General features: G+C 41.5%; 2 protein-coding genes across 3 annotated transcripts; one reads left to right on the top strand and one right to left on the bottom strand.

Moving 5' to 3' along the window:
* The first annotated feature begins 5,550 nt into the window (after nucleotides 1–5,550).
* Nucleotides 5,551–9,067, top strand: LOC106932269 (cyclic nucleotide-gated channel alpha-3-like). Its single transcript, XM_088008243.1, has 6 exons — nucleotides 5,551–5,618; nucleotides 5,731–5,787; nucleotides 6,968–7,111; nucleotides 7,314–7,415; nucleotides 7,511–7,617; nucleotides 7,695–9,067. Exons 1-6 carry the CDS (start codon nucleotides 5,551–5,553, stop codon nucleotides 9,047–9,049), a joined length of 1,833 nt encoding a protein of 610 aa, XP_087864369.1. The 3' UTR covers nucleotides 9,050–9,067.
* Nucleotides 9,068–10,469: 1,402 nt separating this feature from the next.
* On the bottom strand, nucleotides 10,470–22,877 carry LOC106932277 (ubiquitin-protein ligase E3A). Of its 2 annotated transcripts, none has more exons than XM_015010887.2 (11): nucleotides 22,566–22,877; nucleotides 21,995–22,039; nucleotides 17,114–17,418; nucleotides 15,787–17,036; nucleotides 15,558–15,702; nucleotides 15,203–15,408; nucleotides 14,959–15,123; nucleotides 14,718–14,873; nucleotides 14,559–14,632; nucleotides 13,851–13,994; nucleotides 10,470–12,947 (listed from the first exon to the last, which is right to left on the bottom strand). In XM_015010887.2, exons 1-11 carry the CDS (start codon nucleotides 22,640–22,642, stop codon nucleotides 12,827–12,829), a joined length of 2,688 nt encoding a protein of 895 aa, XP_014866373.1. In that variant the 5' UTR covers nucleotides 22,643–22,877; the 3' UTR covers nucleotides 10,470–12,826. The 2 variants fall into 2 exon arrangements, with proteins under 2 accessions (XP_014866373.1, XP_087871330.1); XM_088015204.1 differs by lacking the exon at nucleotides 22,566–22,877 and adding an exon at nucleotides 22,128–22,532.
* Between the last annotated feature and the right edge of the window lie 932 nt (nucleotides 22,878–23,809).

Genomic DNA, 23,809 nt, shown 5'->3' with positions numbered 1-23,809 from the left:
CGTGTCACCTTTTTATTTTACCAAAATAAAAAAAATAAAAAATTCCCTTCTCACCCTCTGCGGGTGGTCTCTCTCTCTCTCTCTCTCTCTCTCTCTCTCTCTCTGTCTACCAGAGGCCTGGGAGCTTGAGGGTCCTCCAGTATCTTGGCTGTGCCTAGAACTGCACATTTCTGGACTGAGATGTCTGATGTTGTTCCTGGGATCTGTTTTAGCCACTGCTCCAGTTCGTGTGTGTGTGTGTGTGTATATATATATATATATATATATATATATATATATATATATATATATATATATATATATATATATATATATATATATATATATATATATATATATATATATATATATATAAGGCTCCAAGCCTTGGCCAGCCGCCTAAAGAGATACACAAGAGAGAATGAAGCCAGGAGGATTAACCGGCTCTTCTCCACCCAACCAGCTAAAGTGTACTCTCAATGGCAGGGTACTAACAACAGAGCAGACCCACCAAGGCTGGAGACTGAACAATACTGGAAAGGCATATGGGAAAGAGAGGTGTCCCACAACAGCAATGCACAGTGGCTAACCTCTCTACGAGAGGACCACAGCAACCTCCCTGAACAAGCCCCGGTAACCATCACTGTGGCAGATGTCCAAGAAAGAGTCTCGGGTATGAAAAACTGGACAGCACCAGGGCCTGACATGATCCATGCCTACTGGCTAAAGAAACTCACTGCCCTCCATGAGCGACTGGCAGCTCAACTGAACCAGCTGCTACAGAATGGGACTCACCCTGAATGGTTAACTGAAGGGCGCACAATCCTGATCCAGAAGGATCCCTCAAAGGGTTCAGTCCCATCCAACTATCGGCCAATAACCTGTCTCTCTACAACATGGAAGCTCATGTCAGGCATCATAGTGGCTAAGATAAGCGGACACATGGATAAATACATGAGCACGGCACAGAAGGGCATCGGCATAAATAGTAGAGGAGCCAAACACCAACTCCTTGTAGACCACACAGTCGCCCGAGACTGCAAAACCCGACACACCAACCTGTGCACCGCTTGGATTGATTACAAGAAAGCCTATGACTCAATGCCACACACCTGGATCATTGAATGCTTAGAGATGTACAACATCAATAGGACTCTAAGAGCCTTCATTGCAAACTCGATGGGACTGTGGAAAACCACCCTTGAAGCCAACTGCAAACCGCTTGCACAAGTGTCCATCAAATGTGGCATATACCAAGGAGATGCTCTGTCCCCACTGCTGTTCTGCATAGGCCTGAACCCCCTCAGCCAAATCATCAACAAGACTGGCTACGGATACCGACTTAAGAATGGGGCCACAATCAGTCACCTCCTCTACATGGATGACATCAAGCTGTACGCCAAGAGCGAGCGAGACATCGACTCACTGATCCACACCACCAGGATCTACAGCACTGACATTGGGATGTCATTCGGACTAGAGAAGTGTGGCCGGATGGTTACAAAGAGAGGGAAGGTCGTCCGCACAGAAGGGGTCTCACTCCCAGAGGGAACGATAGCAGACATAGAGCACAGCTACAAGTACCTGGGAATACCACAAGCAAATGGCAACCTCGATGAGGTCACAAGGAAAGGAGCCACAGCCAAATACCTCCAACGAATAAGGCAAGTCCTGAGAAGCCAGCTCAATGGCAAGAACAAGATCCGTGCAATAAACAGCTATGCCTTACCAGTAATCAGATACCCTGCCGGAATAATTAGCTGGCCAATGGAAGAGATGAAGGCCACGGATGTTAAGACTCGGAAGCTACTAACCATGCATGGAGGGTTCCACCCCAAATCCAGCACCCTGAGACTGTACACGAGCCGTAAGGAAGGAGGCAGAGGACTAGTGAGTGTGAGAGCCACTGTCCAGGATGAAACATCTAAGATCCATAAATACATCAAGGACAAAGCCTCAACGGACGATGTGCTCAGTGAATGTCTCAGGCAATGGGGAACAGAGGACGAGGTGCTGGAGGAACCATCATGGGAAGACAAGCCCCTACATGGGATGTACCACCGACAAATAACTGAAGTGGCTGATATCAGGAAATCCTACCAATGGCTGGAGAAAGCTGGACTCAAGGACAGCACGGAGGCCCTCATCCTGGCCGCCCAGGAACAGGCCCAAAACACCAGAGCAATAGAAGCTCAGATCTACCACACCAGACAAGACCCAAGGTGTAGGTTGTGCAAGGAGGCCTCTGAGACAGTCCAGCACATAACAGCAGGGTGCAAGATGCTGGCAGGGAAAGCGTACATGGAACGACATAACCAAGTGGCGGGCATAGTGTACAGGAACATCTGTGCAGAATATGGACTGGAAGCCCCGAGGTCAAAATGGGGGACACCCCCAAAGGTGGTGGAGAATGACCGAGCTAAGATCCTGTGGGACTTCCAGATCCAGACAGACAAGATGGTAATGTCGAACCAACCGGACATTGTGGTGGTGGATAAAGAACAGAGGAAAGCCGTTGTGGTGGATGTAGCAATACCAAGTGACCACAACATCAGGAAAAAGGAGCATGAGAAACTGGAGAAATACCAGGGCCTCAGAGAGGAACTGGAGAAGGCCTGGAAGGTGAAGACCACAGTGGTGCCTGTGGTCATCGGGGCCCTCGGGGCAGTCACCCCCAAACTGGAGCAGTGGCTCAAACAGATCCCAGGAACAACATCAGACATCTCAGTCCAGAAATGTGCAGTTCTAGGCACAGCCAAGATACTGCACAGAACCCTCAAGCTCCCAGGCCTCTGGTAGAGGACCCGAGCTCAGAGGATGAAAGAGACCACCCACGGAGGGTGAGAGGGGAATTTATTTATTTATTTTTATATATATATATATATATATATATATATATATATATATATATATATATATATATATATATATATATATATATATATTATATATATATATATATATATATATATATATATATATATATATATATATATATATATATATATATATATATATATATATATAGACAGATTACAAGTCAAGTTTCATCTCAACGTGCATGAAAGCAATAGAAACCTTTTTCAGCTTGTTAGAAGCTAAGCTAAATTATAAAAGAAAATTCTGCATTCCATTTGTGATGCCGCTCTGGGCAGCTGCCTTTATGGCCCAAATCAAAAGCCACTGCTATGGGTTCATTTTTTTTTTTTACATCACAGAATCATTTTAATGCTCAAAGATTAGTGGTGTCACTGAACTAATATCTTCTGATTGGGAAAGATAATAAATGACTTTAAAAGGATGTTTAAGATACATCAATCCATCAGGATTCAACGACCTGGACGAGGTTCACAGCTGAGGGAGGAGAAATGTCTCACTTCCTCCTCCTCCTCCTCTCACCTCCTGCTGAAAGGTGTCACTGCAATAAGGATTTCCTTCACCAGCAGAGGATGAACTCAGCAGAGCGAGGAGACGACTTCATTCACTGAGCTGCGCTGGGGGACGGACTGCGATTCCTTCCTGGTGATGTGTTATTGTCTGGAGGAGAGTGTTGCTCTGTTTGGTGTGAAACAGCAGGATGAAAATTAGTCAGAGCTCACCCTGAATCCTCTGCAGTCACAGATGCTCCTCATCATCATTTTCATCATCATCATCTTCATCATAATCAACATTTACACGCAGGTAAATTTCAACAGCTGAGTTGGTTAAAGTGAAGAAAACTACTTGAGGCTGGGGCTTAGCAAGTCACGTTGGTCTGAAAATCTAATTTTAGTTTCTGTAATCCGGGAGAAAAGGATTTCAGTGAACTGTACTGTAGAGGCTTAATGAGCTAATGTGACCAAACAGAAACTAATTCTGGTTTTATTTATAATTCAGAGATGTCATCCGCACATTCAGTTTGCAGTCATGAGATAAATGGTTTCTAATGTAAAAGCTGAAGTTTGTGCCTGAATTAATTATAAAAACCTGGATGATCTGCCCGATTTTATCAGCATCCTCCTCTCTCTGGGATGTGGGAAAGAAATAAATGCATTGATTTGGAGAAAAAAGAAGGGAAAAGGGTGTTTATAAGAAAGAAAGAAGTTAAAAAGGATTTGATACCTTGTTAGTGCAGTGGAGAGGGATGACGTTGGCCAGGACTTTGGGTTTTGCCTCTTCAGGAATGCTGTCGTTGTTGCCGGGAGGCTAAAGAAGACAAATCATAGATGTCTTAAAATGAAAGAAGGAAAGAAGACAGGACAGAAGGTGGAGTGTTCGGACATGTGGGAGAAAGTTACAATTAAACCTGTTTGGTCTGTAGTCCTGCTGTACCTGTGTAACACTGCTGATCTTTAATACAAACAGACTCTGGTATATACATGACACTGAATTTTGTTTTTCTTTCTGTTTGACAATAAATCAGACAAAACCTTTCAACATCTTAGGATTAACAAAATGACTATACTTCTGAGGGTTACATTATCAGTACACTAACACCAATTACTATCTCAATTGTCTGTGGCATGAGTCAGAAGTACCATTTTTATTTCCTAAAATAGCAAAAGTAACCAGTCAAGCCAGAGATTTTGGTGTCTATCTTTGGAAAAAATGTTTACTACGAGGAAGAGACTCATTAAAAATTCTGGTATGTGTTGTCATAGCACCTGTGTACCAGTCTAACTGTCCTGTGTTACAGGATGGAGCCCCAGCAACAGGCAGTAAGAACAAGACTGCTGTCCAGGTGAGAGCAGATAAAGCCTCACTAGATATTGCAATTTCTGTTATTGTCATTTATGAAAAAATATGTATATATTTCTACAATGAGTCCTCAAAGTTGATATTGTGTGCTAAAATCTGCAAATCCTTGACACCATCTCTAAAAATGCTTATAATTGCCATTTTTAATAGTTCAAACACCAAATATACCTGAATATGAATTAATAGGTGGAAAATTTATTGGCACTGATATCCACAGTCTTCCTTTTATTGGGAGTACAGCCAATCACTGCTAAGGAAATTGAATGGCACTTCTGAATTGGCTAATTTGCTAATCCTAGCCAGTAGCATGTCAAGTAGCAGTGTGTCTTTGTAAATACAAAGACACAGCTGAAATCAACTTCCCAAGCTGCATTTTCCTTCTACAAACAAATACACAGATTTTCTACAAATAGTTTTGACTTATGTTTCACAGAAAACGTAAAGAACAGGTGAATCTGTGAAAACTGAACCAGGAACAAGTGTGGGTTCACTGCAGTGCATCCATTTTGATCTCTTACTTGGTGCTGGCTCTGACTTGGTGATTTCATTAGCATGTTTCAGGTCTGGAGGAGAATTATTATTGTTAGTTGGCATCACGAGAGACCAAAATCCCACAACATTGCATATTTTATTTTATCCCAACTTACAATAAGACAAGAAACAAGAACTCATTCTTTTAAAAGCTCCATAGGTTTCTTAACCTGCAGATAAAGATTACTACTTTCATGAGGCTTATGTGATGTGTATTTCATGACAACTACAAAGTCAGGCAAGACTCACTATTTTTCTAACCAGCAAATAATTTTTTTGGTTCTCTTCTAAAGGCTTTCAAACATGACACGCTTTGGAAGGAGCAACATTGGTCCAGAAGAGTCTGGCCTCAGCAACCAGAGGACAGATCGGTGAGCATGTAGTTTTTCATATGTAGCTTAGCATTTAGCCTGATGTTTCTCACTCTGTATGCTGGGGGACTTTATGAAAATCAATGAACTTTTCCATTTGTTCCTCTTGCAGGGAGAAACAGTGGCCCTTAGCTGCACAAAACACAAACAACTCCAACAATAACGATGGGTAAGTCACAAATTATCTCATGAATTTATGACAGATGAGGTGACATAAACACCTCTTTATAAAACTTTTTATTCATAAGGCTGTGAAGAGCATAAAGCCCAGTTTAAGTCAGTGGATGGTTGTACTGTTCTTTTGCCAATGCTTCATTTCAACCTTTAATCAGAAAGTCTGCATAACAGTGACGGGTTAACTTCGTCATGAACACACCTACATCTCAAAGTTCAGGACAATGAATAAGACTACATCTGCTTTCAATTCTGGGTTTTATGGATGCATCAAGAGTTTCTAAGGTAGACTTGTTTTTTTTTTTGTTTGTTTTTTTTCAAAACCATCTTCCCTTTCCAAATTCTGGAATATCTGTTGTTTACTTTAGTACACATGGTATGTCTGGCATCATGAAATAAGGTAAAAGATTTTAAAAAAAGTATCACATCAAGCCCCAATCTAAAGAAATTCAAGAACAGATCAGACACAGTTATTAATAACTGTGTGTGTATGAAGTGTTGCAAAGCCATTTTTATGACTTTGTAACACCTTGGTACTTTCTGGACTTTGGTACTCCAGGAATATACAATGGGAAACATGAAACTGTGATGAACCTTCCAATGAGTGATCCTGTCAAAAAAAAAAAAAAAGTACGGTAATTGATAATGACCCGATCAATAGAAAATCCTGAACAGATTAGTGTCCAGTCCACCAAAGTTACCCTAAGAGCTTATCAGGAGTTCATGAAGGAGGTTGGAGAAGAACTCAGAATAACATATAAGCTCTGCAGGCCTCAAATGTTCATGATTCAACAGTAGACAGGCACCACAAACTAGCTGAAGCCAAGAAGGAGATTTTGTTGTCAATGGACACTGAACATTTGTCCTTTTTAAAATGCACATTGTGTAGAGGTGTTCTTATGAAATACATGTCAGAAAGTAAAAAGAGGGTTTTCATTGGCTCTGTGTGAAATGGATCTATGTAACATATCAGTTTCATATTTTGAATTGAATTAATGAGATGAATCATGTGATATATGTACATGTATCACTGTAACAAAAAAGTATTCACTTTACTGGTCATAATGTTATGCCTGATTTGTATTCAGAACCACCAGTCTATTGAACTATTATATTCCTTACTGACAAGGCAGCACAAGTCCCCCTACAATTGGCTTTTTACAATTGTTTTTTAGGAAAAAGGAGGAAAAGAAAGATGAAAAGGAGGAAAAGAAGGATGAGAAGAAAGACGACAAGAAGGATGAGAAGAAAGATGATAAGAAGGATGCAAAGAAGGATGAGAAGAAAGATGACAAAAAGGATGATAAAAAAGAACCACCGTAAGTACCTTGATCAGTTTCTTGAATTTGAGTGGTACACTGATGTCCTCATGAGAGGTTAAAGACATTTACTGTATGTCTACTGATGCTCTATTTGTCATACTTTTGTTATAAAGTCAAGCTTTGTGGGTTTGGTATTGAATAGTACACTGTCCTCACTAATGAAGTTGTTGACTACTCACTGTGGCTTATCATCAACCAGGAAGGAGGTGTGGATCATGGATCCTGCTACCGATACATACTACAACTGGCTGTGCACAGTCTCTGTGCCGGTCTTCTATAACCTGATGTTTCTTGTGGCAAGGTTTTGGTTTATGTAATTTTTTAATGAATTTCATACATCATTTTATTTTCATTCACTATTCTCAACTTTTTCTTGATGACTTTGCTTCCACGTAGGGCATGTTTTAATGAACTCCAATATGCTAACTCAACTCTGTGGATGGCTTTGGACTACATATCCGATGTTATCTACTATGTAGACACCTTTGTGAGAGCCAGGACTGGTAAGCAAAGGCAGAGTTATTTCTTTCAGTTTTATTCACAGATGGTTCACTTCATAAAGCTTGGAATGTTCCAACAGGTTTCTTGGAGCAAGGACTGCTTGTGAAGGATGCAAAGATGCTAAAAGAAAAGTACATGAAGACTCGGCAGTTTAAGTTAGATATGATGTCCATCATCCCTACTGACTTTGTGTTTCTTCATATTGGAATCAACAACCCAGAGTGGAGGTTCAACCGTCTCTTTAGGTTAGCTCGACTCTTTGAGTTCTTTGACCGGACGGAAACTCGAACTAATTTTCCAAACATCTTTCGAATTGCAAATCTGGTACTTTACATTATCATCATCATTCACTGGAATGCTTGTCTCTACTTTGCTGTCTCCAAGATTCTTGGTTTTGGTTCAGACACATGGGTATATCCTAACATAAGCAATCCTGTATATGCTAGTCTGACCAGACAGTATATCTACTGTTTTTACTGGTCCACCCTTACCTTGACAACCATTGGAGAGACCCCACCTCCAGTCAGGGACATAGAGTACTTTTTTGTTGTAGCCGATTTTCTCACTGGGGTTTTGATCTTTGCAACAATTGTAGGCAATGTTGGTGCCATGATTTCCAACATGAATGCTGCACGAGTTGAGTTTCAGGCCAAGATTGACTCAATCAAGCAGTATATGCAATTTCGGAAGGTCACAAAAGATCTGGAGGCAAGGGTGGTGAAGTGGTTTGACTACTTGTGGACAGAGGGGAAGTCCTGTGATGAGAAACTGGTACTAAAGAATCTGCCTGACAAGCTTAAGGCTGAGATAGCCATCAACGTCCACCTGGAGACTCTGAGAAAAGTGCGCATCTTTCAAGACTGTGAAGCAGGTTTACTTGTGGAGTTGGTTCTAAAGCTTCAACCTCAGGTCTTCAGCCCTGGTGACTACATCTGTAAAAAAGGGGACATTGGCAGGGAAATGTACATAATCAAAGAAGGAAAGCTAGCTGTTGTGGCAGATGATGGGGTGACACAATTTGTTGTCCTCAGTGATGGGGCATATTTTGGAGAAATCAGCATCCTTGGAATAAAGGGCAGCAAAGCAGGAAACCGGAGAACTGCCAACATACGAAGTGTTGGCTACTCGGATTTGTTTGCACTGTCTAAAGACGATCTAATGGAGGCTCTCATTGAATATCCTGATGCTAAATATGCTCTGGAGGACAAGGGAAGGGCCATTTTGATGAAGGATAATCTCATAGATGAGTCACTAGTAGCTGCTGTTGATGCCAAGGATTTGGAGGATAAAGTCAACCAGATTGAAGGCAGTGTGGACGTCATGACAATCAAACTTCAAAAGCTTAGAAATCAATATGAATCCTCTCAGCGTAAACTCAATCAGCGGCTCACTAACTTATCAAATGAAGTCAAAAGCCTCAGAGTTGATGAGTGATGTTTGCTGGGAAATGAGTCTACAAAGAGATAATGAAAGCATGTCATTTTTGGCACTGTAGAACTTTTATACTCACTAAATGAAACAGTTGGACAGTGTTTCTACTCACTATCCCCATACAAAATATACTAAAATAAAAAGGTTGCCTTTAAAGTTCTCCATTGTGTCTTTCTAGTTGGGCTCATAAGGATGAGCCTAGAAAGTTCTACCGGGGCTGAACACAAAAGCAATGCTAACAGAACCATGATAAATATCACCCAATCTATTATGACTTCAAAGTTTAAACAAAAAACTGTAATGATGACAATAAGAACACGATGCTTCTCTACCTAAAATGGTCAAAAAAGAAGATAAGATTTAGATACAATGACTCAATGAAGAGATTAATCTATAATGAATGTTTAACTCTATACCAATCAGTTATAGTAGCCTTAATGTGACACTTGAATTCCTACCTGATCCTGCCATTTAGTGGGGTTTTAATTAAGGCCATCAGATTAAAGTATCCATCATATTTAGCAGATGTTCTTTGGAAGTATAAATGGAGACGGTGTAGGATCATCCCAGGAACTACCAAGGGATGATCCTTGCCATCTTCTGGAAGTTTCTAGAACTCCACTTCCATAACCTACAGCGAAACCACCAGCACAGAGAGCGCCTACCAAAAACAGGGTTCCACTTTAAAAATGAAAATGTCTTACAGTGGGTGTGTGCTGTGGTGGCGCAGGGGTTAAGCACAACCCACATATGGAGGCCTTAGTTCTCGATGCAGCTGTCACAGGTTTGATTCCCGGCCATGGCGACCTTTCTTCCCCCTTCTCTCATTATCCACTTTCCTGTCAATTAACTATCAAATAAAGGCCACTAGAGTGAAAAAAAATCTTAAAAGAAAAAAAAGTCTTACAGTGAAGATGAGACACGATGTCTGTTTAGAAGAGTCCAGGTCATGCATTCAATCTCAGGACACACTGTACCAAGTATCCACATGTTGCTGGCAATTCATCTGGAATTTTGATTTCAAATTACTCATGCCAGCGGCATGAGTAATTTCAGGTTGGTTTTGGAAAGAAGGCTAACATTAAGATTATGGAAATGTCTTCCCAGAACGCAAATCTCAAATTTCATGGACTAATCTTCAAATCCAGGTCCCGAAAAACTATTTGGTACTCCACCAACACAGCCAAAATAAAATGGTCAAAATATTCCTGGAAATAGCTTCAGATGTGTGGTGAGGCAAAACCTGCTGGGGACCATATTAGTGGGTTTATGTATAAATTAGAGAACATATTTTAAAACTGAAGAACTGAAAAAGTTAAGATGGACAATGTTTGAAGATGAAAATCATGGGCATTTGTGCGGTTATAATACATGATGCCAGATTATCAAGTTCTCTTACCAATTGGTAAAATATAACAAGATCTTTTTCATAGTTCCTTTTATTGTTTCTGCCTGGTCTGTATGCAAACAAAATGACATTTACATTCATAGTAATTTCTTTAATGGTTCATAAGGAAGTGGCTCATATAGTTCGTTTAGATGATGCATTTCCCACAGCATACATCAGAGAGATCCAAATACAGGTCGGAACGTCTTGCCCAGATGAACTGCTAGGAAAGTCACCACGGAGCTTTGCCTGAGACTAAGTGACTTGTGGATTTTCTGACAGGTCAGCAAACCTTTGGTAGGGTTCTTCTACTCATGGTGGTGCCCCACCACTGACTACAGTCCAAGAACTAAAGACCAGAGAAGCCCAACTGTTGAGATCTATTGGGATCTCCTTGACTCTGCCTGTGCAGAAGGTTCCAGATAAGCTGCTGCAGTGTGTGCCTCCTAAGTGTTCAACATTAAAACCAAAAGTGGATGAAATAAACTGGAGTTTTTACCAGACAAACGGTTAGTAAATGAATTGAGCTGGAACCAGATATTTACATACACCACAGCATGAAACATCCAACCTTTTCATTTCCTGTACGACGGTAAAGCAGACAAAGCTGTTTTAGGGTCATCAGACTTACCTAAATTATTTCTATTTGCCAAATACAAGATGTTTATTATTTACATACACTAAGATTCCTGTGTCTCTAAGCTATTTGTGGTATAGTGCAGATGAAGCTTCTGATGTATTTTAACGCAAGATCTCAAACTGATTCCTTGTGTGACATCGTCGCAAATTAAAGAACTCAGCCAAGAAATGAAAACTGTGAACCTTAAGTCTGGTTCATGTTTGAGATACCTGAGGTACCAAACATCTGCTAAAACTGTTATATGCAACTACAAACAGCATGGGAGTGTCTCGACATATCACTGTGAAAGAAGATGGGTTTTGTTTCCCACAGGTGAATTGGTTCTGGTGTGAAATATGTGTGACTCAACACCAGAACAACAGCTAAAAGTGAAACAAGTCCTGTATCAAGATGGCCTGAAACGCTGCTCAGCAATGAAGAAGCCTCAACTGAAAAACCAAAGTGAAAAGCCAGATTATGGTTTGTAAAGATGCTCACAGACAAAGGAACTCATTTTTGTGGGTGTCCAAAAAATCAAATCCCCAAAAATGTCATTTTTGAAAAAGCTAAAACTGATTAAAGTCTGTGTTTTGTAGTGTCCAAAACATCCTGACCTCAGACCTAAGAAAATTAGTGATAAGAGCTGAAAAGGTGTGTAATGGAGCTCTACTAAACCAGTTATGCGAGTCATCTGACTTGAGCTTAAAGGACAATTCTACCAAATCCCGAGGCAACGGAAGAAAATTTGTGGATTTGAAGAACGTTTCCCTACTCTGATATTAACCAAACAAAAATCTTTTTTGTGATCCTAAACAGGCAGTTTAGCTTGATTCATTGTCACAAATAGCTAAAGCAGGTTGTTTTATACACAGCATTTGTAAATATCTGGTTTCCCTGGTAGGTTGGCACATGGAGTACATCCTCTTTAATCTACATGTGTAGATGTTGTACAATATGGTGCTGCAGTTTCTACTGCACTCATATATATATAAACACTGTTTTTATTTGGAATTGTCAACACAGGAAGACAAGGAAATGAAAATTTCCAAACAATCATGGCGACCTGTGGCCAAGAAAAAAAAACAAAACATTCTGAAAATGTCTAAGTGCACTTTACACAGCTCTGATCTGATAAGATTTGATTCTTACCTGTGGTGTACCCCCATCCCACCAAACCCCCACCCAGAGCAAGAACAAATGCCCAGAAACAAACTTGAACAGTAATTTAGATGATGTGCCATTTTGGACCAAAGGACAGTAAATTTACCAATGCTTACCTTGATCTGAATTGTGTTTAAGCAACAGTAGAGTGGAATGGTCAGTGAAGCTCTTTCTTTAGTGGGGAACCTTCAATCATCTGTTAGACCAGGTTATCTTAGCATCCTGTTTTTATTGACTGGACTCTGTCCCCCTTTTCCCAGATTAGGGAAGCTAACAACAGGCAGCCATGAGATAACCCACTGAAACGTAAAAATAAATAAGGAAAACCATCCTCTCTGTACATGGAAAACCCAAAAGGAGGCTGCAACACATTCACATACTGTGGATGTGGGAGTGGGAAGTTCAGGAGGCCTCTGTGCTTACACTGACTGATGGAAGATGATGCAGACACAGCAGCAAAACTACTAGAGTGCTCAGTTGGAACCGTTTGTCCTCTCGTTCTCCTGGTCTGTGTTCTGTCGCCGTTTGGATTGTGTCTGATAAAGGAGGGGCAGGACGGGGCGGGTTGGGGCTTCATGGGCTTTCTGAGAAGGAGTCTGTTAGTAGTGGGGGCTCAGAGCATGCCAAACCCTTTGGCATAGGTGATGGCTTTCAGCAGTCTCTCTCTCAGCTTGTCCTTGTTGCTGTATTCTGGCAGCAGCAGCACGTTAAAGCAGGTGTGGGATGTTGGTAACCTGCAGACAGAAAACCATGACGGCAGGAAGTTCAGGAAAAATTAATAACTAAAGAATAAAGGAAGGAAGGACAGGAAAATAGAGTTTACTGGGCGAATGCGCCTCCTACTGGTGGTGTTACGACAGTAAGATTTTAAGCTCAATACTGATCCTAAGAAAAATATTTGACACTGTTTTCAAAACAATGGCAGTATTATTTTAGGGTTCTTTCTAGTAAAGAGAAAAAATATAATTAAATGCAATGAGTAGGAAACAATTCAGCCCTTGTTTAGAAAGATATATCATTTAAAAATGTCATTTTGACAAACTGTTAACAGTTTAAGTGTCTATGTTAAATAATGTTAATAACTGGACAATATATTTTCATAAATTTACCCCTTACTCTACAGTCTCTGTTCCTATATATGTATATATATATATATATATATATATATATATATATATATATATATATATATATATATATATATATATATATATATATATATATTTTTTTTTTTTTTTTTTTTACTATCTGTAACTAGCAGCTGGTTAACCCGAACCTCCTCACTGTGGGGCATTAAAGGATATTTCTCTTTAGGAAGCAGGTGCGTTTGAGTCATTTATGCAATTATTTTTGTTATAACTTTATTTTTGTGTGTTTGAATTTGCCTGTTAATAATGAATTTATAAACCGTAACTTTGTTTTAAAGGTAATTTTGCTGAATATTGTTTTCAGTGATTTTCTTCAGCCTGAAGAAAATATTTGCTGAATATTTTCTTCAGGCTGACTGAGAATGCGAGACTCAGTCAGCCTCACATTCTGACTCAGCGAGACAGGAAGCTCTCCTTCTGACCTATGGAACCTTGTGTGATTGACCAGCGGCCTATTGGAGCAGGATGGTTATCATGGTGACACCTCACCTGTCTGTGTCTGGGCCATTCTTGGCTATGATCATCTTCAGCTTGCCGAGCCCACCCACAGGTGCTCTGTCAGTACCGGTGGTGAACTGCAGGAAGAGGCGCTTCTGCTCCTCGCTGAAAGAATGCAACGTCTCCCAGAATTCCCTGCAGTAGACAAATCCCACTGTCAGAACAGAAGCTGTCATCACAGCATGGAATCAACCGCTGGAGAAATACTCTTCACCTGCTGGTTCTTATCACATTCTGCATGTTTATGGTTCAGTTCTCTAACCAAATGTAGTGGAGAAACTACAGAGTCTCAAGCTTATAGAGTCACTGAACCTCCAGGTTTACATCAGAATAGGAAGGAGGGAGTAAGAGAGGAAGGAAAAAAGCAAATGAGGAAGGAAAAGGGGAATGAAAAAAAGCAAAGAAAAAAGCAAGAAGGTACAGAAAAAGAAAAAAGGGAAGGAAGGAAAGAAAAAAGTTAAAATAGAAATAAAGGGAAAGGAATGAAGGAAAGAAAAAAAATTAAAGGAAGGAATGGAAAAGTTAAGAAAAGAGGAATGAAAAAAGGAAAGACAGGGATCAAATGGGGTAATGGTGAAAAGAAGGAAAAGTGAAGAAAGAAAGCACAAAAGGAAGGGAAGAATGGACACAAGGAAGAAACAGACCACATCTTTAACACACAATAATAATGCAGACCTAGAGAAAAACTTGCTTTCTTACTTAATAATTCGAGAGTCTTTGTTATAACCGCCGTCATACTCCGTTGTTTCCTCAAGAGCCTGAAAGTCCAGGTTCTGAATGAGAGAGAGAGGAACTCAAACCCAGGTTCTCAGACATAAAGAAAACTCCCGATTCCTGACGGATGTTTCCGGATCTCACCCTGCTGCCGCAGATCAGGAGCTCGATCTCCTCTGGTCTGAACAGGTACTTCAGCGGCGACTCGTTGGTGACCATGTGGAAGCCTCTCCTGAACGCTTTGAACTGTTTCTCAACACTTTTGTTTAAAATATATTCAGAATACAGAGCTACAAAGTCCTGTGGAAACACACACACACATCATCAGCAGGTAGTAGCAGAAAGTGTAAAAGTGAAGAACAAGAGTGGCATCAGTCAGGCTCACCTTTCGGTTTTCATTCGTCACTGGAATCTTGTCCCCATTTTCCCTCAAATCGTACATGAGTCTGTTACCAAACGGGTCCGTCTGGGAGATCTGGAAGGTGATCATCATGTCCTCCTCCACATTCCCCTCATACTCCACCAACTCCTTCAAACTCTGGTACAAAACCTTTCAAAACACAACTCAATGTCAGCAAAACCTTCAACTCATCAACTGCTGCTTGAACCGATCCTGAAGTGAAGCTCACTGGATTAGCATCAGCCAAGTCCCTGAAAGTTCCTTTCTTGCCCATCAGCTTCCTGTAGACGACCATGGGAAAGTGGACATCCAGGATGCAGTTGTTATAGATGGCCAGGCCAAGGACAATGCCGATCAGTGTGTACTGGCCTTCATTTTCAAACGACGACGAGTTGAACCAGAACAGCCTGGTGTGTTCATCGTACGTGAACATGCCTGAACGAAAGAAAAACAAAAACATGACAGTGAAACAGAAGCATCCTCATTTGAGTGAGGAGAAGAATTTTGTGGAATGAGTCCAAGTCTGTTTATACCGTCAGGGCAGCATGTGGACGACATGTGGAGCACTTATTGGGATTTCTTACCAATATCAGGGTTGAAGATTTCCTCCACTACCAGCTGGAAGAACTCTTTGGACACTCCTCCTTCATCAACACCTTGCTCGCCTTCGAACTCCACATACAGTTGCTTCTTCAGGTCCGCCGGATTCTCCATTGCTATCATTTCCAGCTGCAAGAACAACAAAAACAACCTGGTATTACTACACCCTGTAGGTTGCAGGAGCTAGCAAGCATCAGCATTGTCCACACGTACCCTGACCAGAGCATCATCAATGATGTGGTCTCTGCGCACTTTGAGCCTCAGGTAGGGGTTGAGCTGCTGGCCCTGCACCAGGCTGTAGAGCACAGTGATCCTCCGCTCGCTGTACATGCGGATGCGGTTGTCGTAGTACAGGCCCAAGTTCTTGGTGACGGCATTCAAGACGAAGGGACAGGTCATGAAGGAGAACTTGTTTTCTGTCTCCACCTTAAAGAAAGTGTAGTCTTTGTCCATTTCCAGCACTTCGTTCAAAGGCTCGTTCACAAACTCCTCAAAGGGAATGAGCGGCCGCCTGCAGTCGTTGGTGCGGACTCCCAGCTCTGTCTCCAGAGGGTCCACTCGAGGGCCTTTTTTGTTCCGTCGTTCCTCGCCCAGCAACTCCTGCAAGGTGAGCTCGCTGGACTCCGGGATGGGCTCCTCATCCTCGTCTTCGTTGTTCTCTGTGTCCAGGTCGCCTCCAATCACGTTTGCATAGTAAACAATCTTCAAGCACTTGGTGGCCGCCACGACCGCATCATCGTCATTGACCAGGTTGCGGCTGCTGAACTCGTTGCTGATCACCTTGAAGGTGATGAGCTGCTGAAAGGTTTCCATCATCCGGCGGATCTGCTCCGCGCTATAGTGGGACCACAGGCGAGTCAGCTTGGCCTGGGCAGCCAGGGGGAGTTTGCTCATGGCTTTGCAGAATTGCGGCAGAGCGATCTCCAGGTATTCTGGACTGTGTAGGTTGTTGTTCTCCATCACTATAACGAAGAGGTTCAGATAGTTGGGGTCTCTTGAATACACATTGTGGTATGTCAGGTCACACTCGACATTAGGTGAGAGGTAGACGAGTGCATTCAAAAAAGCGGCCTCTATCTTCTCGTTGGAGAGCAGGCGCTCGTAGACCCGCCGCACGGCTTCGATGTCCACCGAAACCTCATCAGGGGCCAACTTCTGGACATCGTTTTCTCCTGAGGAGCATTCGCCGAGCCGTGACGATGAGGAGGTGGGGGAGTCTTCCTCCATGGCTGTGGCAGAGCACGCAGCCGCCTCCTTTTCATCTTCATCCTTGTCCTCGTCCTTTTCTTGGAGGGACTTTAGCTCCTCCTTTGTGTGAGGTTTGGATCTCCGGAAGCTCTGCACCAGGCCTTCAGCACTGGAGAATACCCGACCTATTACCCGGATCAGAGGGGAGTAATCCTCCTTCTCTCCACAGATGTCCAAGATCTCGTACACCTTCTCCTCTGTCAGGTAATTTATATCTGCGTACAGAGACAAATGTTTCATGAAGAGAAAAAGCAAAACTTCATCTTAGCAAGTTTGTCTTCAATGGACCCACCTTTGAAATTGTCTCTCACAGCGTGGACATCTTTATGGTTCAGCTTTCTGTTGCTGCAGGCCGAGTTGCTGTGAGCGCTGCTCTCCAGGTACGTGGATGCCGTGCCTTTCTTCGAAGGGTGTGGGTCACATAGTTTGGCGTTGAGCTTGTAGAGCTCGAGAGCTTTGACTGCCGCCGCGTTGTTGTCCATGCGGCTGAATCCCACTGATGAGGCACACCAGGAGTTGGAGCAAGACTCATTCCCACAGCCCTCCGTTAACTGGTGGTAATAGCGCTCTATTAGATGTTTGGCAGCTGCACGCTTCCTGTGTTCAGAAGACAGAAACGGACCAATGAGCATGAACCGATGAGGAGCATGACAATAGTAGAGGTTATTTTCAAGGCTCCAGAGCAAACTTGAGAGTGAGGTATAAATAATATGATCTTGATATATTTGATTGGCATTTTTAAATGAAATAAGTATTTCATTTAACTGAAAAATCCAACTTAATATTTGGTACAGAAACCTTTGTTCACAATTCCAGAGGTTGGATATTTTCTGTAGTTCTTGACCAGGTTTAGACTCACTGCAGCAGGACCATGACCCGCTCCTTCATACACATCTTTCAGATTTCATAGCTGTCACTAGGCAACACAGAGTTTCAGCTCCCTTCAAAGATTTTCTACTGGGTCCAGGTCTGGAGTCTGGGGCCCTGGCTGTTTCTTACAGAGACACCCAGTTGACTCTACTTCTGGGGCCTCATGCATAAAGCGGTGTTAAACCATATTTTTTTTCAGGATTGTAATATTTTATTGTTTAAACGTAAACGATGAAACTGAACCGCATTTATCCTCAGACAGTAACATAACAAAATATAGAAAATAAAAATAAAAAGACATGAAAACTTCACTCGAATGTAAATAGCATTTTTCCTCAGTTTTTGTCTCATAAAGATGTAACGCATTGGTCTGTGCGCCAAAGCGCATGAAATGCATTTATGCAATTCACTAAAAAAAAAGAAAATAGGTTTGGATCAGCACATTAACTCCAAACAGGAGTATTTTAAGGTGATCAAGGTGTGTATACAATCACACGTACATAAGTAGCTGTGCAAAGGGGCACACCTTTGCACTGTGCCACAATTATGCGACACAACGTAACTGTGGCACAGCGCTTTGGCTCTGATGGAGAACAATGCCAATAGAAGGATTCAGAGGGAGTGATTGATCAGAGATCATATTGATCTGCTGGGAAATGTTGATGATGGTTTATTAACGTTTAGATTGCCTGGAGTGATCATCCTGGAGCTCTGAGCAGAAGGAGCCGTGCGGTACCGGTACCGTACCGTGTGGACCGGTACACAGTACCAAAAACCATGTACCATACCGTACACTGTACCGTGTACGGTACTAGGTAAGCTGTAGCTTACAGTAGTCTACTACAGCTTAGTTTGTAGTAGTCTGTAGCTGGATGCAAATCGCATGCATCCGATTTTTTTTGTGCGCCGCACTTTTCTAAATTTTTCTGTACGCCAAGTTTTAGTATGAAAACTGCGCACTCTTATGCATGAGGCCCCAGGTCATTGTCATGCTGGAAGACCCAGACATGAAGGGCTTAAAGTAAAAAAATAAATAAAAAATTAAAAAACCTGAGCCTGAAACTTTTTTGTGGTGGTGGTGATAGAAAAATATTGCTGAACATTTATCAAAAACTGCCTTTTTTGTGCTGTTAAAATCAGTTGTTTGCAGTTTTCAAACGGGCAAACTTAAAGTAACGACTTCAATGAGATTCCAATATTGCGCAGCGTGACTATTTATACGACACAGGAGGGTCCACAAAGGGGCGCCGTATAGGGGGGTAAAGTTATGGTAATTCTAAGGGCCTGGAGGCCCTCCACAATTTATTTATTTATTTTTTGTTCATAGAAATTAAAAAAAAAAATTGGAACCCTGTCAATTACAAAATTAATCATATTGTGTTTTCGAAGATTGTTTTTAGCAGTAAAAATTTAATGTTCCCACTCCCAGACCAAAAAACACACATCCATATTTGCCCTGAACCTCACTTGATCTGCATCAAATGGTTCGTTCCTGCTTAGAGCACTTGTCAGTGACGGTGTTCAGAGAGAAAAAGGTAAGAGTGTCAATTTGTAACCCAGTTTTTCTCTGGGAGGTGGGTAGACTGTGTGAGATTATCAACCATTTATCATAATTAGTTTAGCTACAGACTACTGTTTGCCTTCTTTTCACTAGCACTTAATGAATTAAGGAAAAAAAGTACCAAGATATTCATATATTTTAACTTGTACCTTTTACCACTTAACAGATGAGTCAGTGAGCAGCAGCTCTAACCCACGCCCCTCCTGACCAATCCTCTCCTAAGTGAAATTAAAGCTGCACTATGTAACTTTTATAAAAAAAAATTTTTTTTCACATATTTGTTAAAACTGTTTATGTTGTGACAATATGGTGTGAGAGATAATCTGTGAAAAATCTATTTCCTCTGCCTTCTCCCAGTGCTAGAAACAACCAGTCAGTGGCAGGAGAGTTTTAGTGCTGTCAATCACAATCTCATGTGGCTGCTCATCCACCCTGCCCCTTGCTCTGTGCTATGCTACAGCTAGCATAGCCTGTTGTGAATGCTCAGTCTAGTTAGCATACCTACCAATGACGGCAGATAAACGGTTTCCTGTAATGATATGCTGTTTCTCCACCATTAGCACATTTAGAAGTGAGTGAATGAGGTTGATTGACCCTCCTCCTGATTCTGATTGGTTGTTTTGGCCGGAACGTTGCATTACTTTAGCTAGCAATAGTAGTTCAGGGAGGAGGTGGAGGAGATTGATTGTTTTCACAGATTATCTGTCTCATAAACTGCTACGACATGGTGACAGCTTTAACAAATATGGAGAAAACATATTTTTTATTAAAGTTATATACTGCAGCTTGAACAAAATGCAACAATATGGCATTTTTTGAAAAGTCTGGACTGCTTCATGTATATTTTGCACATTGCTTTTGACTGTTGCTCGTGGGGAGAGACATTTCAGTAATTTAAAACTAACAGAAAAAATTTAAACAACCTTCTTGCATACTGTATGCCAGTGGTTCCCAAACTTTTTCTTCTGCGCCCCCCCCCCAGTGGTTTCCAAACATTTTCTGCGCCCCCCCTATGGATTACAAATGGCTGTCTTGTTGAAACGACACGTGTGACGGGGGAGGAGGGGACATCGACTTTTTTGGGGGCAAAATGAATGTACGTAGCTGAAAATAGACACCAACATCGGTAGCCTACAAGGTACTTGTTAAACTTAAGGTTCTGTATTGATATTAGCTAGTCATCTTTTAGCTAACATTACCTGCATCCAACAGCTTTACTCAACTCAGTCGGTTAGTTTGGAGGGAAAAACTGTGAAAAGTTCTTTGCGTTTTGCTGCCGTGATTCTAACACAAACCTATGTAGCTCCGCACATCAGCAGCAGGTCTCCTTCACAGGTGGAAACCCAGCGCAAGCGTCGTAGCGCTCATGTTGCGTTTAAACGCGGCTCGGAAAAACAGGTTACAACATGTTAACAACGGATTAAACTGTTTTAACTGCTGATAAAAGTGACAGAGGACACAAATATGGGAAGTGTGGAAGCCTCTACTGTATCAAATTGACATAGGAATAACAGAGAGTTGGCCATTCTAAGGTAAAAACCCAGCGCATACAGAGTTCATGTTTTGTTTGTTTTTTTTTCATCCAGACGGTTTCCCGCGCCCCCCCTGCAATGACACGGCGCCCACCCTAGGGGGCGCGCCCCACAGTTTGGGAACCTCTGCTGTATGCAGATTGTTGGATGTAAAATTCATGAGCAGTAAATATTGTGCTAGTATCAGCATTGGACCAAAGAAAGTAAGTTGCAAGCCTTTAAAATTGTGATGCTTTTTATGGGTCAAATAGACTCAAAAAATTGTAACAGCAGCTGCGCAGGGGGGACCCAATCTAATTTTTTGTCAGGGGGCCCAAGATTCCTGGCGGCGCCCCTGGGTACACAACATATCAGTGAAAATATTTGCATGGTGTTTTGTTTCAAAACTTTAAGCTCAGCTTTAAGGTGAATTCTTACCATGTTTAAAAATTAGGTTGTCTGTATTAAAGACTGTTGTTTTTAATACAGTTAACCAGTTCACACTGGTGTACTTATACAAGTAATGAGCAGAGGACAGAAGGGCTTTGTAAAGATGAACTAACAGGTCTGTGAGAGAATGAATTCTTGCTGGTTGCTAGGAGATCAAGTACTAATTTCAGACAATAACATGCTAATTAATAATTAAAAATCATACAATGGGATTGTCTGGAATTTTTTTTATTTTGTCTCACAGTTCAGGTGTCCCTATGATGAATTTTACAGACTTATTCATTCTTTGGATGAGGGAAAAACTTGAAAAATCGGTGGTGTATCAAATATTTACCCTACTGTAACTGTTAAAACAAGACCAGACCAAAAAATGGTCAGATAGGATGCCTAAAGCCCATCAGTAACATTTCTACAGATTATGCCAAACCATCAAGTTCTGACCCAAAACCAAGACAGTTTAATTAATTTTTGGAGACATGTCCCAGTGTCTGATAAAACTATAACTGAAGTGCTTGGTCTTAATGTCCTTCCTTACATCTAGAGGAAAAAGGGTGAAGCTTTCAAGCCTCAAAACACAGTCCCAACTGTGAAGTAAGGTGGTGGCAGCATCATGTTGCAGAGGTGTCTGGTCTCATTTTTAACATCACAAAAACCTGACATAACACCTGAGGTTCACTGTATTAGGTCTTCGGTGAGCAACCATGTCCTGAAATTGGTGTTTCTGAATGGAGGAATGGAAATAGAATGAATGAAAATGTGTAACTACAGATATTTTACTTACATTCGGCTTGCTTCTGGGTTTTCTATGTCAGGCTCCTCTTGTTCTCTAATTAAAAGGAGAAAACAAAGATTTAAAGCCAAGACTGACTGACTCATCTGAGCTGTTCTGATGCAGAACCACAATGTAAACCTACTAAGAAAAAGAGGAACCAGACTTGGTCTTGTCGTCTACTGAATTATGGGTACAGTAGCACATTTCTGTTGATATATCACCGTAGTGCCGCGATTAATAAGTGGTAACTGCTGTGTTGTAGAAAATCTCGCAGCCATTGTCAGAGAAGTCAGTCAGACAAATGTCACGGACAGATTCTCTCTGACGCTGACCCAGCAGGTTAACATACCAAATCTATCAGGCTTCTTAGCTCCAGCTGCATTGTGTGCAGAATTCCTCTCGCCAATGTCTGTACAGAACATAATCCTTATTAAACAACCAAACCTGGGGGAGAACAGCAGCTGCAGAGGGTCTGCAGCCACACAGCAACTAGCAGCAACAGCTATCTAGCTAGCAGGCTAGCTATTGATCGGTTTGCTCCTCCCCGGCAGCCCCGGCTCCCTCCTCTCGGTTTCCTCACCTAACAGCTCCTCTGGCGGGGCTGGTCTCGGCCTGTGGTGTCGCACACTCACAGTCCTCCTTCTCGTCGGAATTCATACGAGACTTTATCCTCACTTGTTTGTTATCTGCTGCTGTTTGGGAGTGTCTCGGCCCTCCGCAGGCGGGGTAGAAATCGGCGAACGCGGCGGTTTTAAGCCCACTATAGAGGCGGCGAAGCTGTGTGTGTACCGGGCTTCATTCACGGCCTTCTTCCTGCAGGTTCTATCCTTTGCCTGAGAGCCGCAGCCATGTTGACTTCACCAGTTAACCAAGTATCCCATAATGCTCCGCGCGCCAGTTTCAAGACCTGCTGGCCTGGATCACAACTCCAGGGACTGGACTCAACTTCACAGTTGAATCACTATAATTTCTTAATAAATAAAATATTATTAAGAAGTTAATGTATTCAGGAATCAAATCTTAAGTCATATGAAATATACTTGAAAACCAGAATTTTATATATAACGAATAAAACGACACATTTTTCTCACTGTCTGAGATAAATTAGACCAAACTTCAATTAGAATAACCAAAATTCTCCTTCCTTTTTTAAGCCTGGTAAAACTCCATTGAACTATAGATCTCATTTTCAAGAGGGACCTGAGCAGAAATGCAACACACAACAGTCTGGTTACACAAAATTAAAACAAGTTAAACCATAAAACATATTTCTAGTTGCAGACAGTCACAATGATGAGGAAAAAATATGTCAGACGTACTTATTTAGCATTCAGAATGACAACTACCTATCTAAATGTTGAGGCACTATAACGTATTTTTGAATTTGAATTAGATAATGATGATTACAGCCTGTGATAGGTTAACTGAGACATTTGACTTAATCCACAACACACCCAACGATGTATTTTAAGGAGACACCTGGAGCACAATACTTTCTGGTTTGACGTGATGGGAAAATAGTGTCAATATCCACTGTAAAACCTGTCTGTACCCACATGGACTGAAAGGCCACTCAGCAAGGAGGAAGTCATTTCACCAAAAGAAACATCAACAAGTTAGATTGCAGTTTGCAAACACACACAGGGACAGAAACCTTCATTTCTGGAGACATACCATGTGGTCTGATGAAAATATAATTAGTGTTCAGTCATAATGGCCATTGTGTCATTTGTAAAACTACACTGTGAAAATTTAGCAGCAATAATTTGGGTTATTTTTTTTTGTCACAATACAAAAAAATGGGGGTTCATTTGTCAAAGTCAT

The sequence above is a fragment of the Poecilia mexicana genome, unplaced genomic scaffold (assembly GCF_051168715.1).
Source record: "Poecilia mexicana isolate PSO_F unplaced genomic scaffold, ASM5116871v1 scaffold_2, whole genome shotgun sequence".
In the NCBI taxonomy this organism is placed as follows: Eukaryota; Metazoa; Chordata; class Actinopteri; order Cyprinodontiformes; family Poeciliidae; genus Poecilia; species Poecilia mexicana.
The sequence above is the reverse complement of the archived record's forward strand: the minus strand, read 5'-3'. Positions and strand labels throughout refer to the sequence as shown.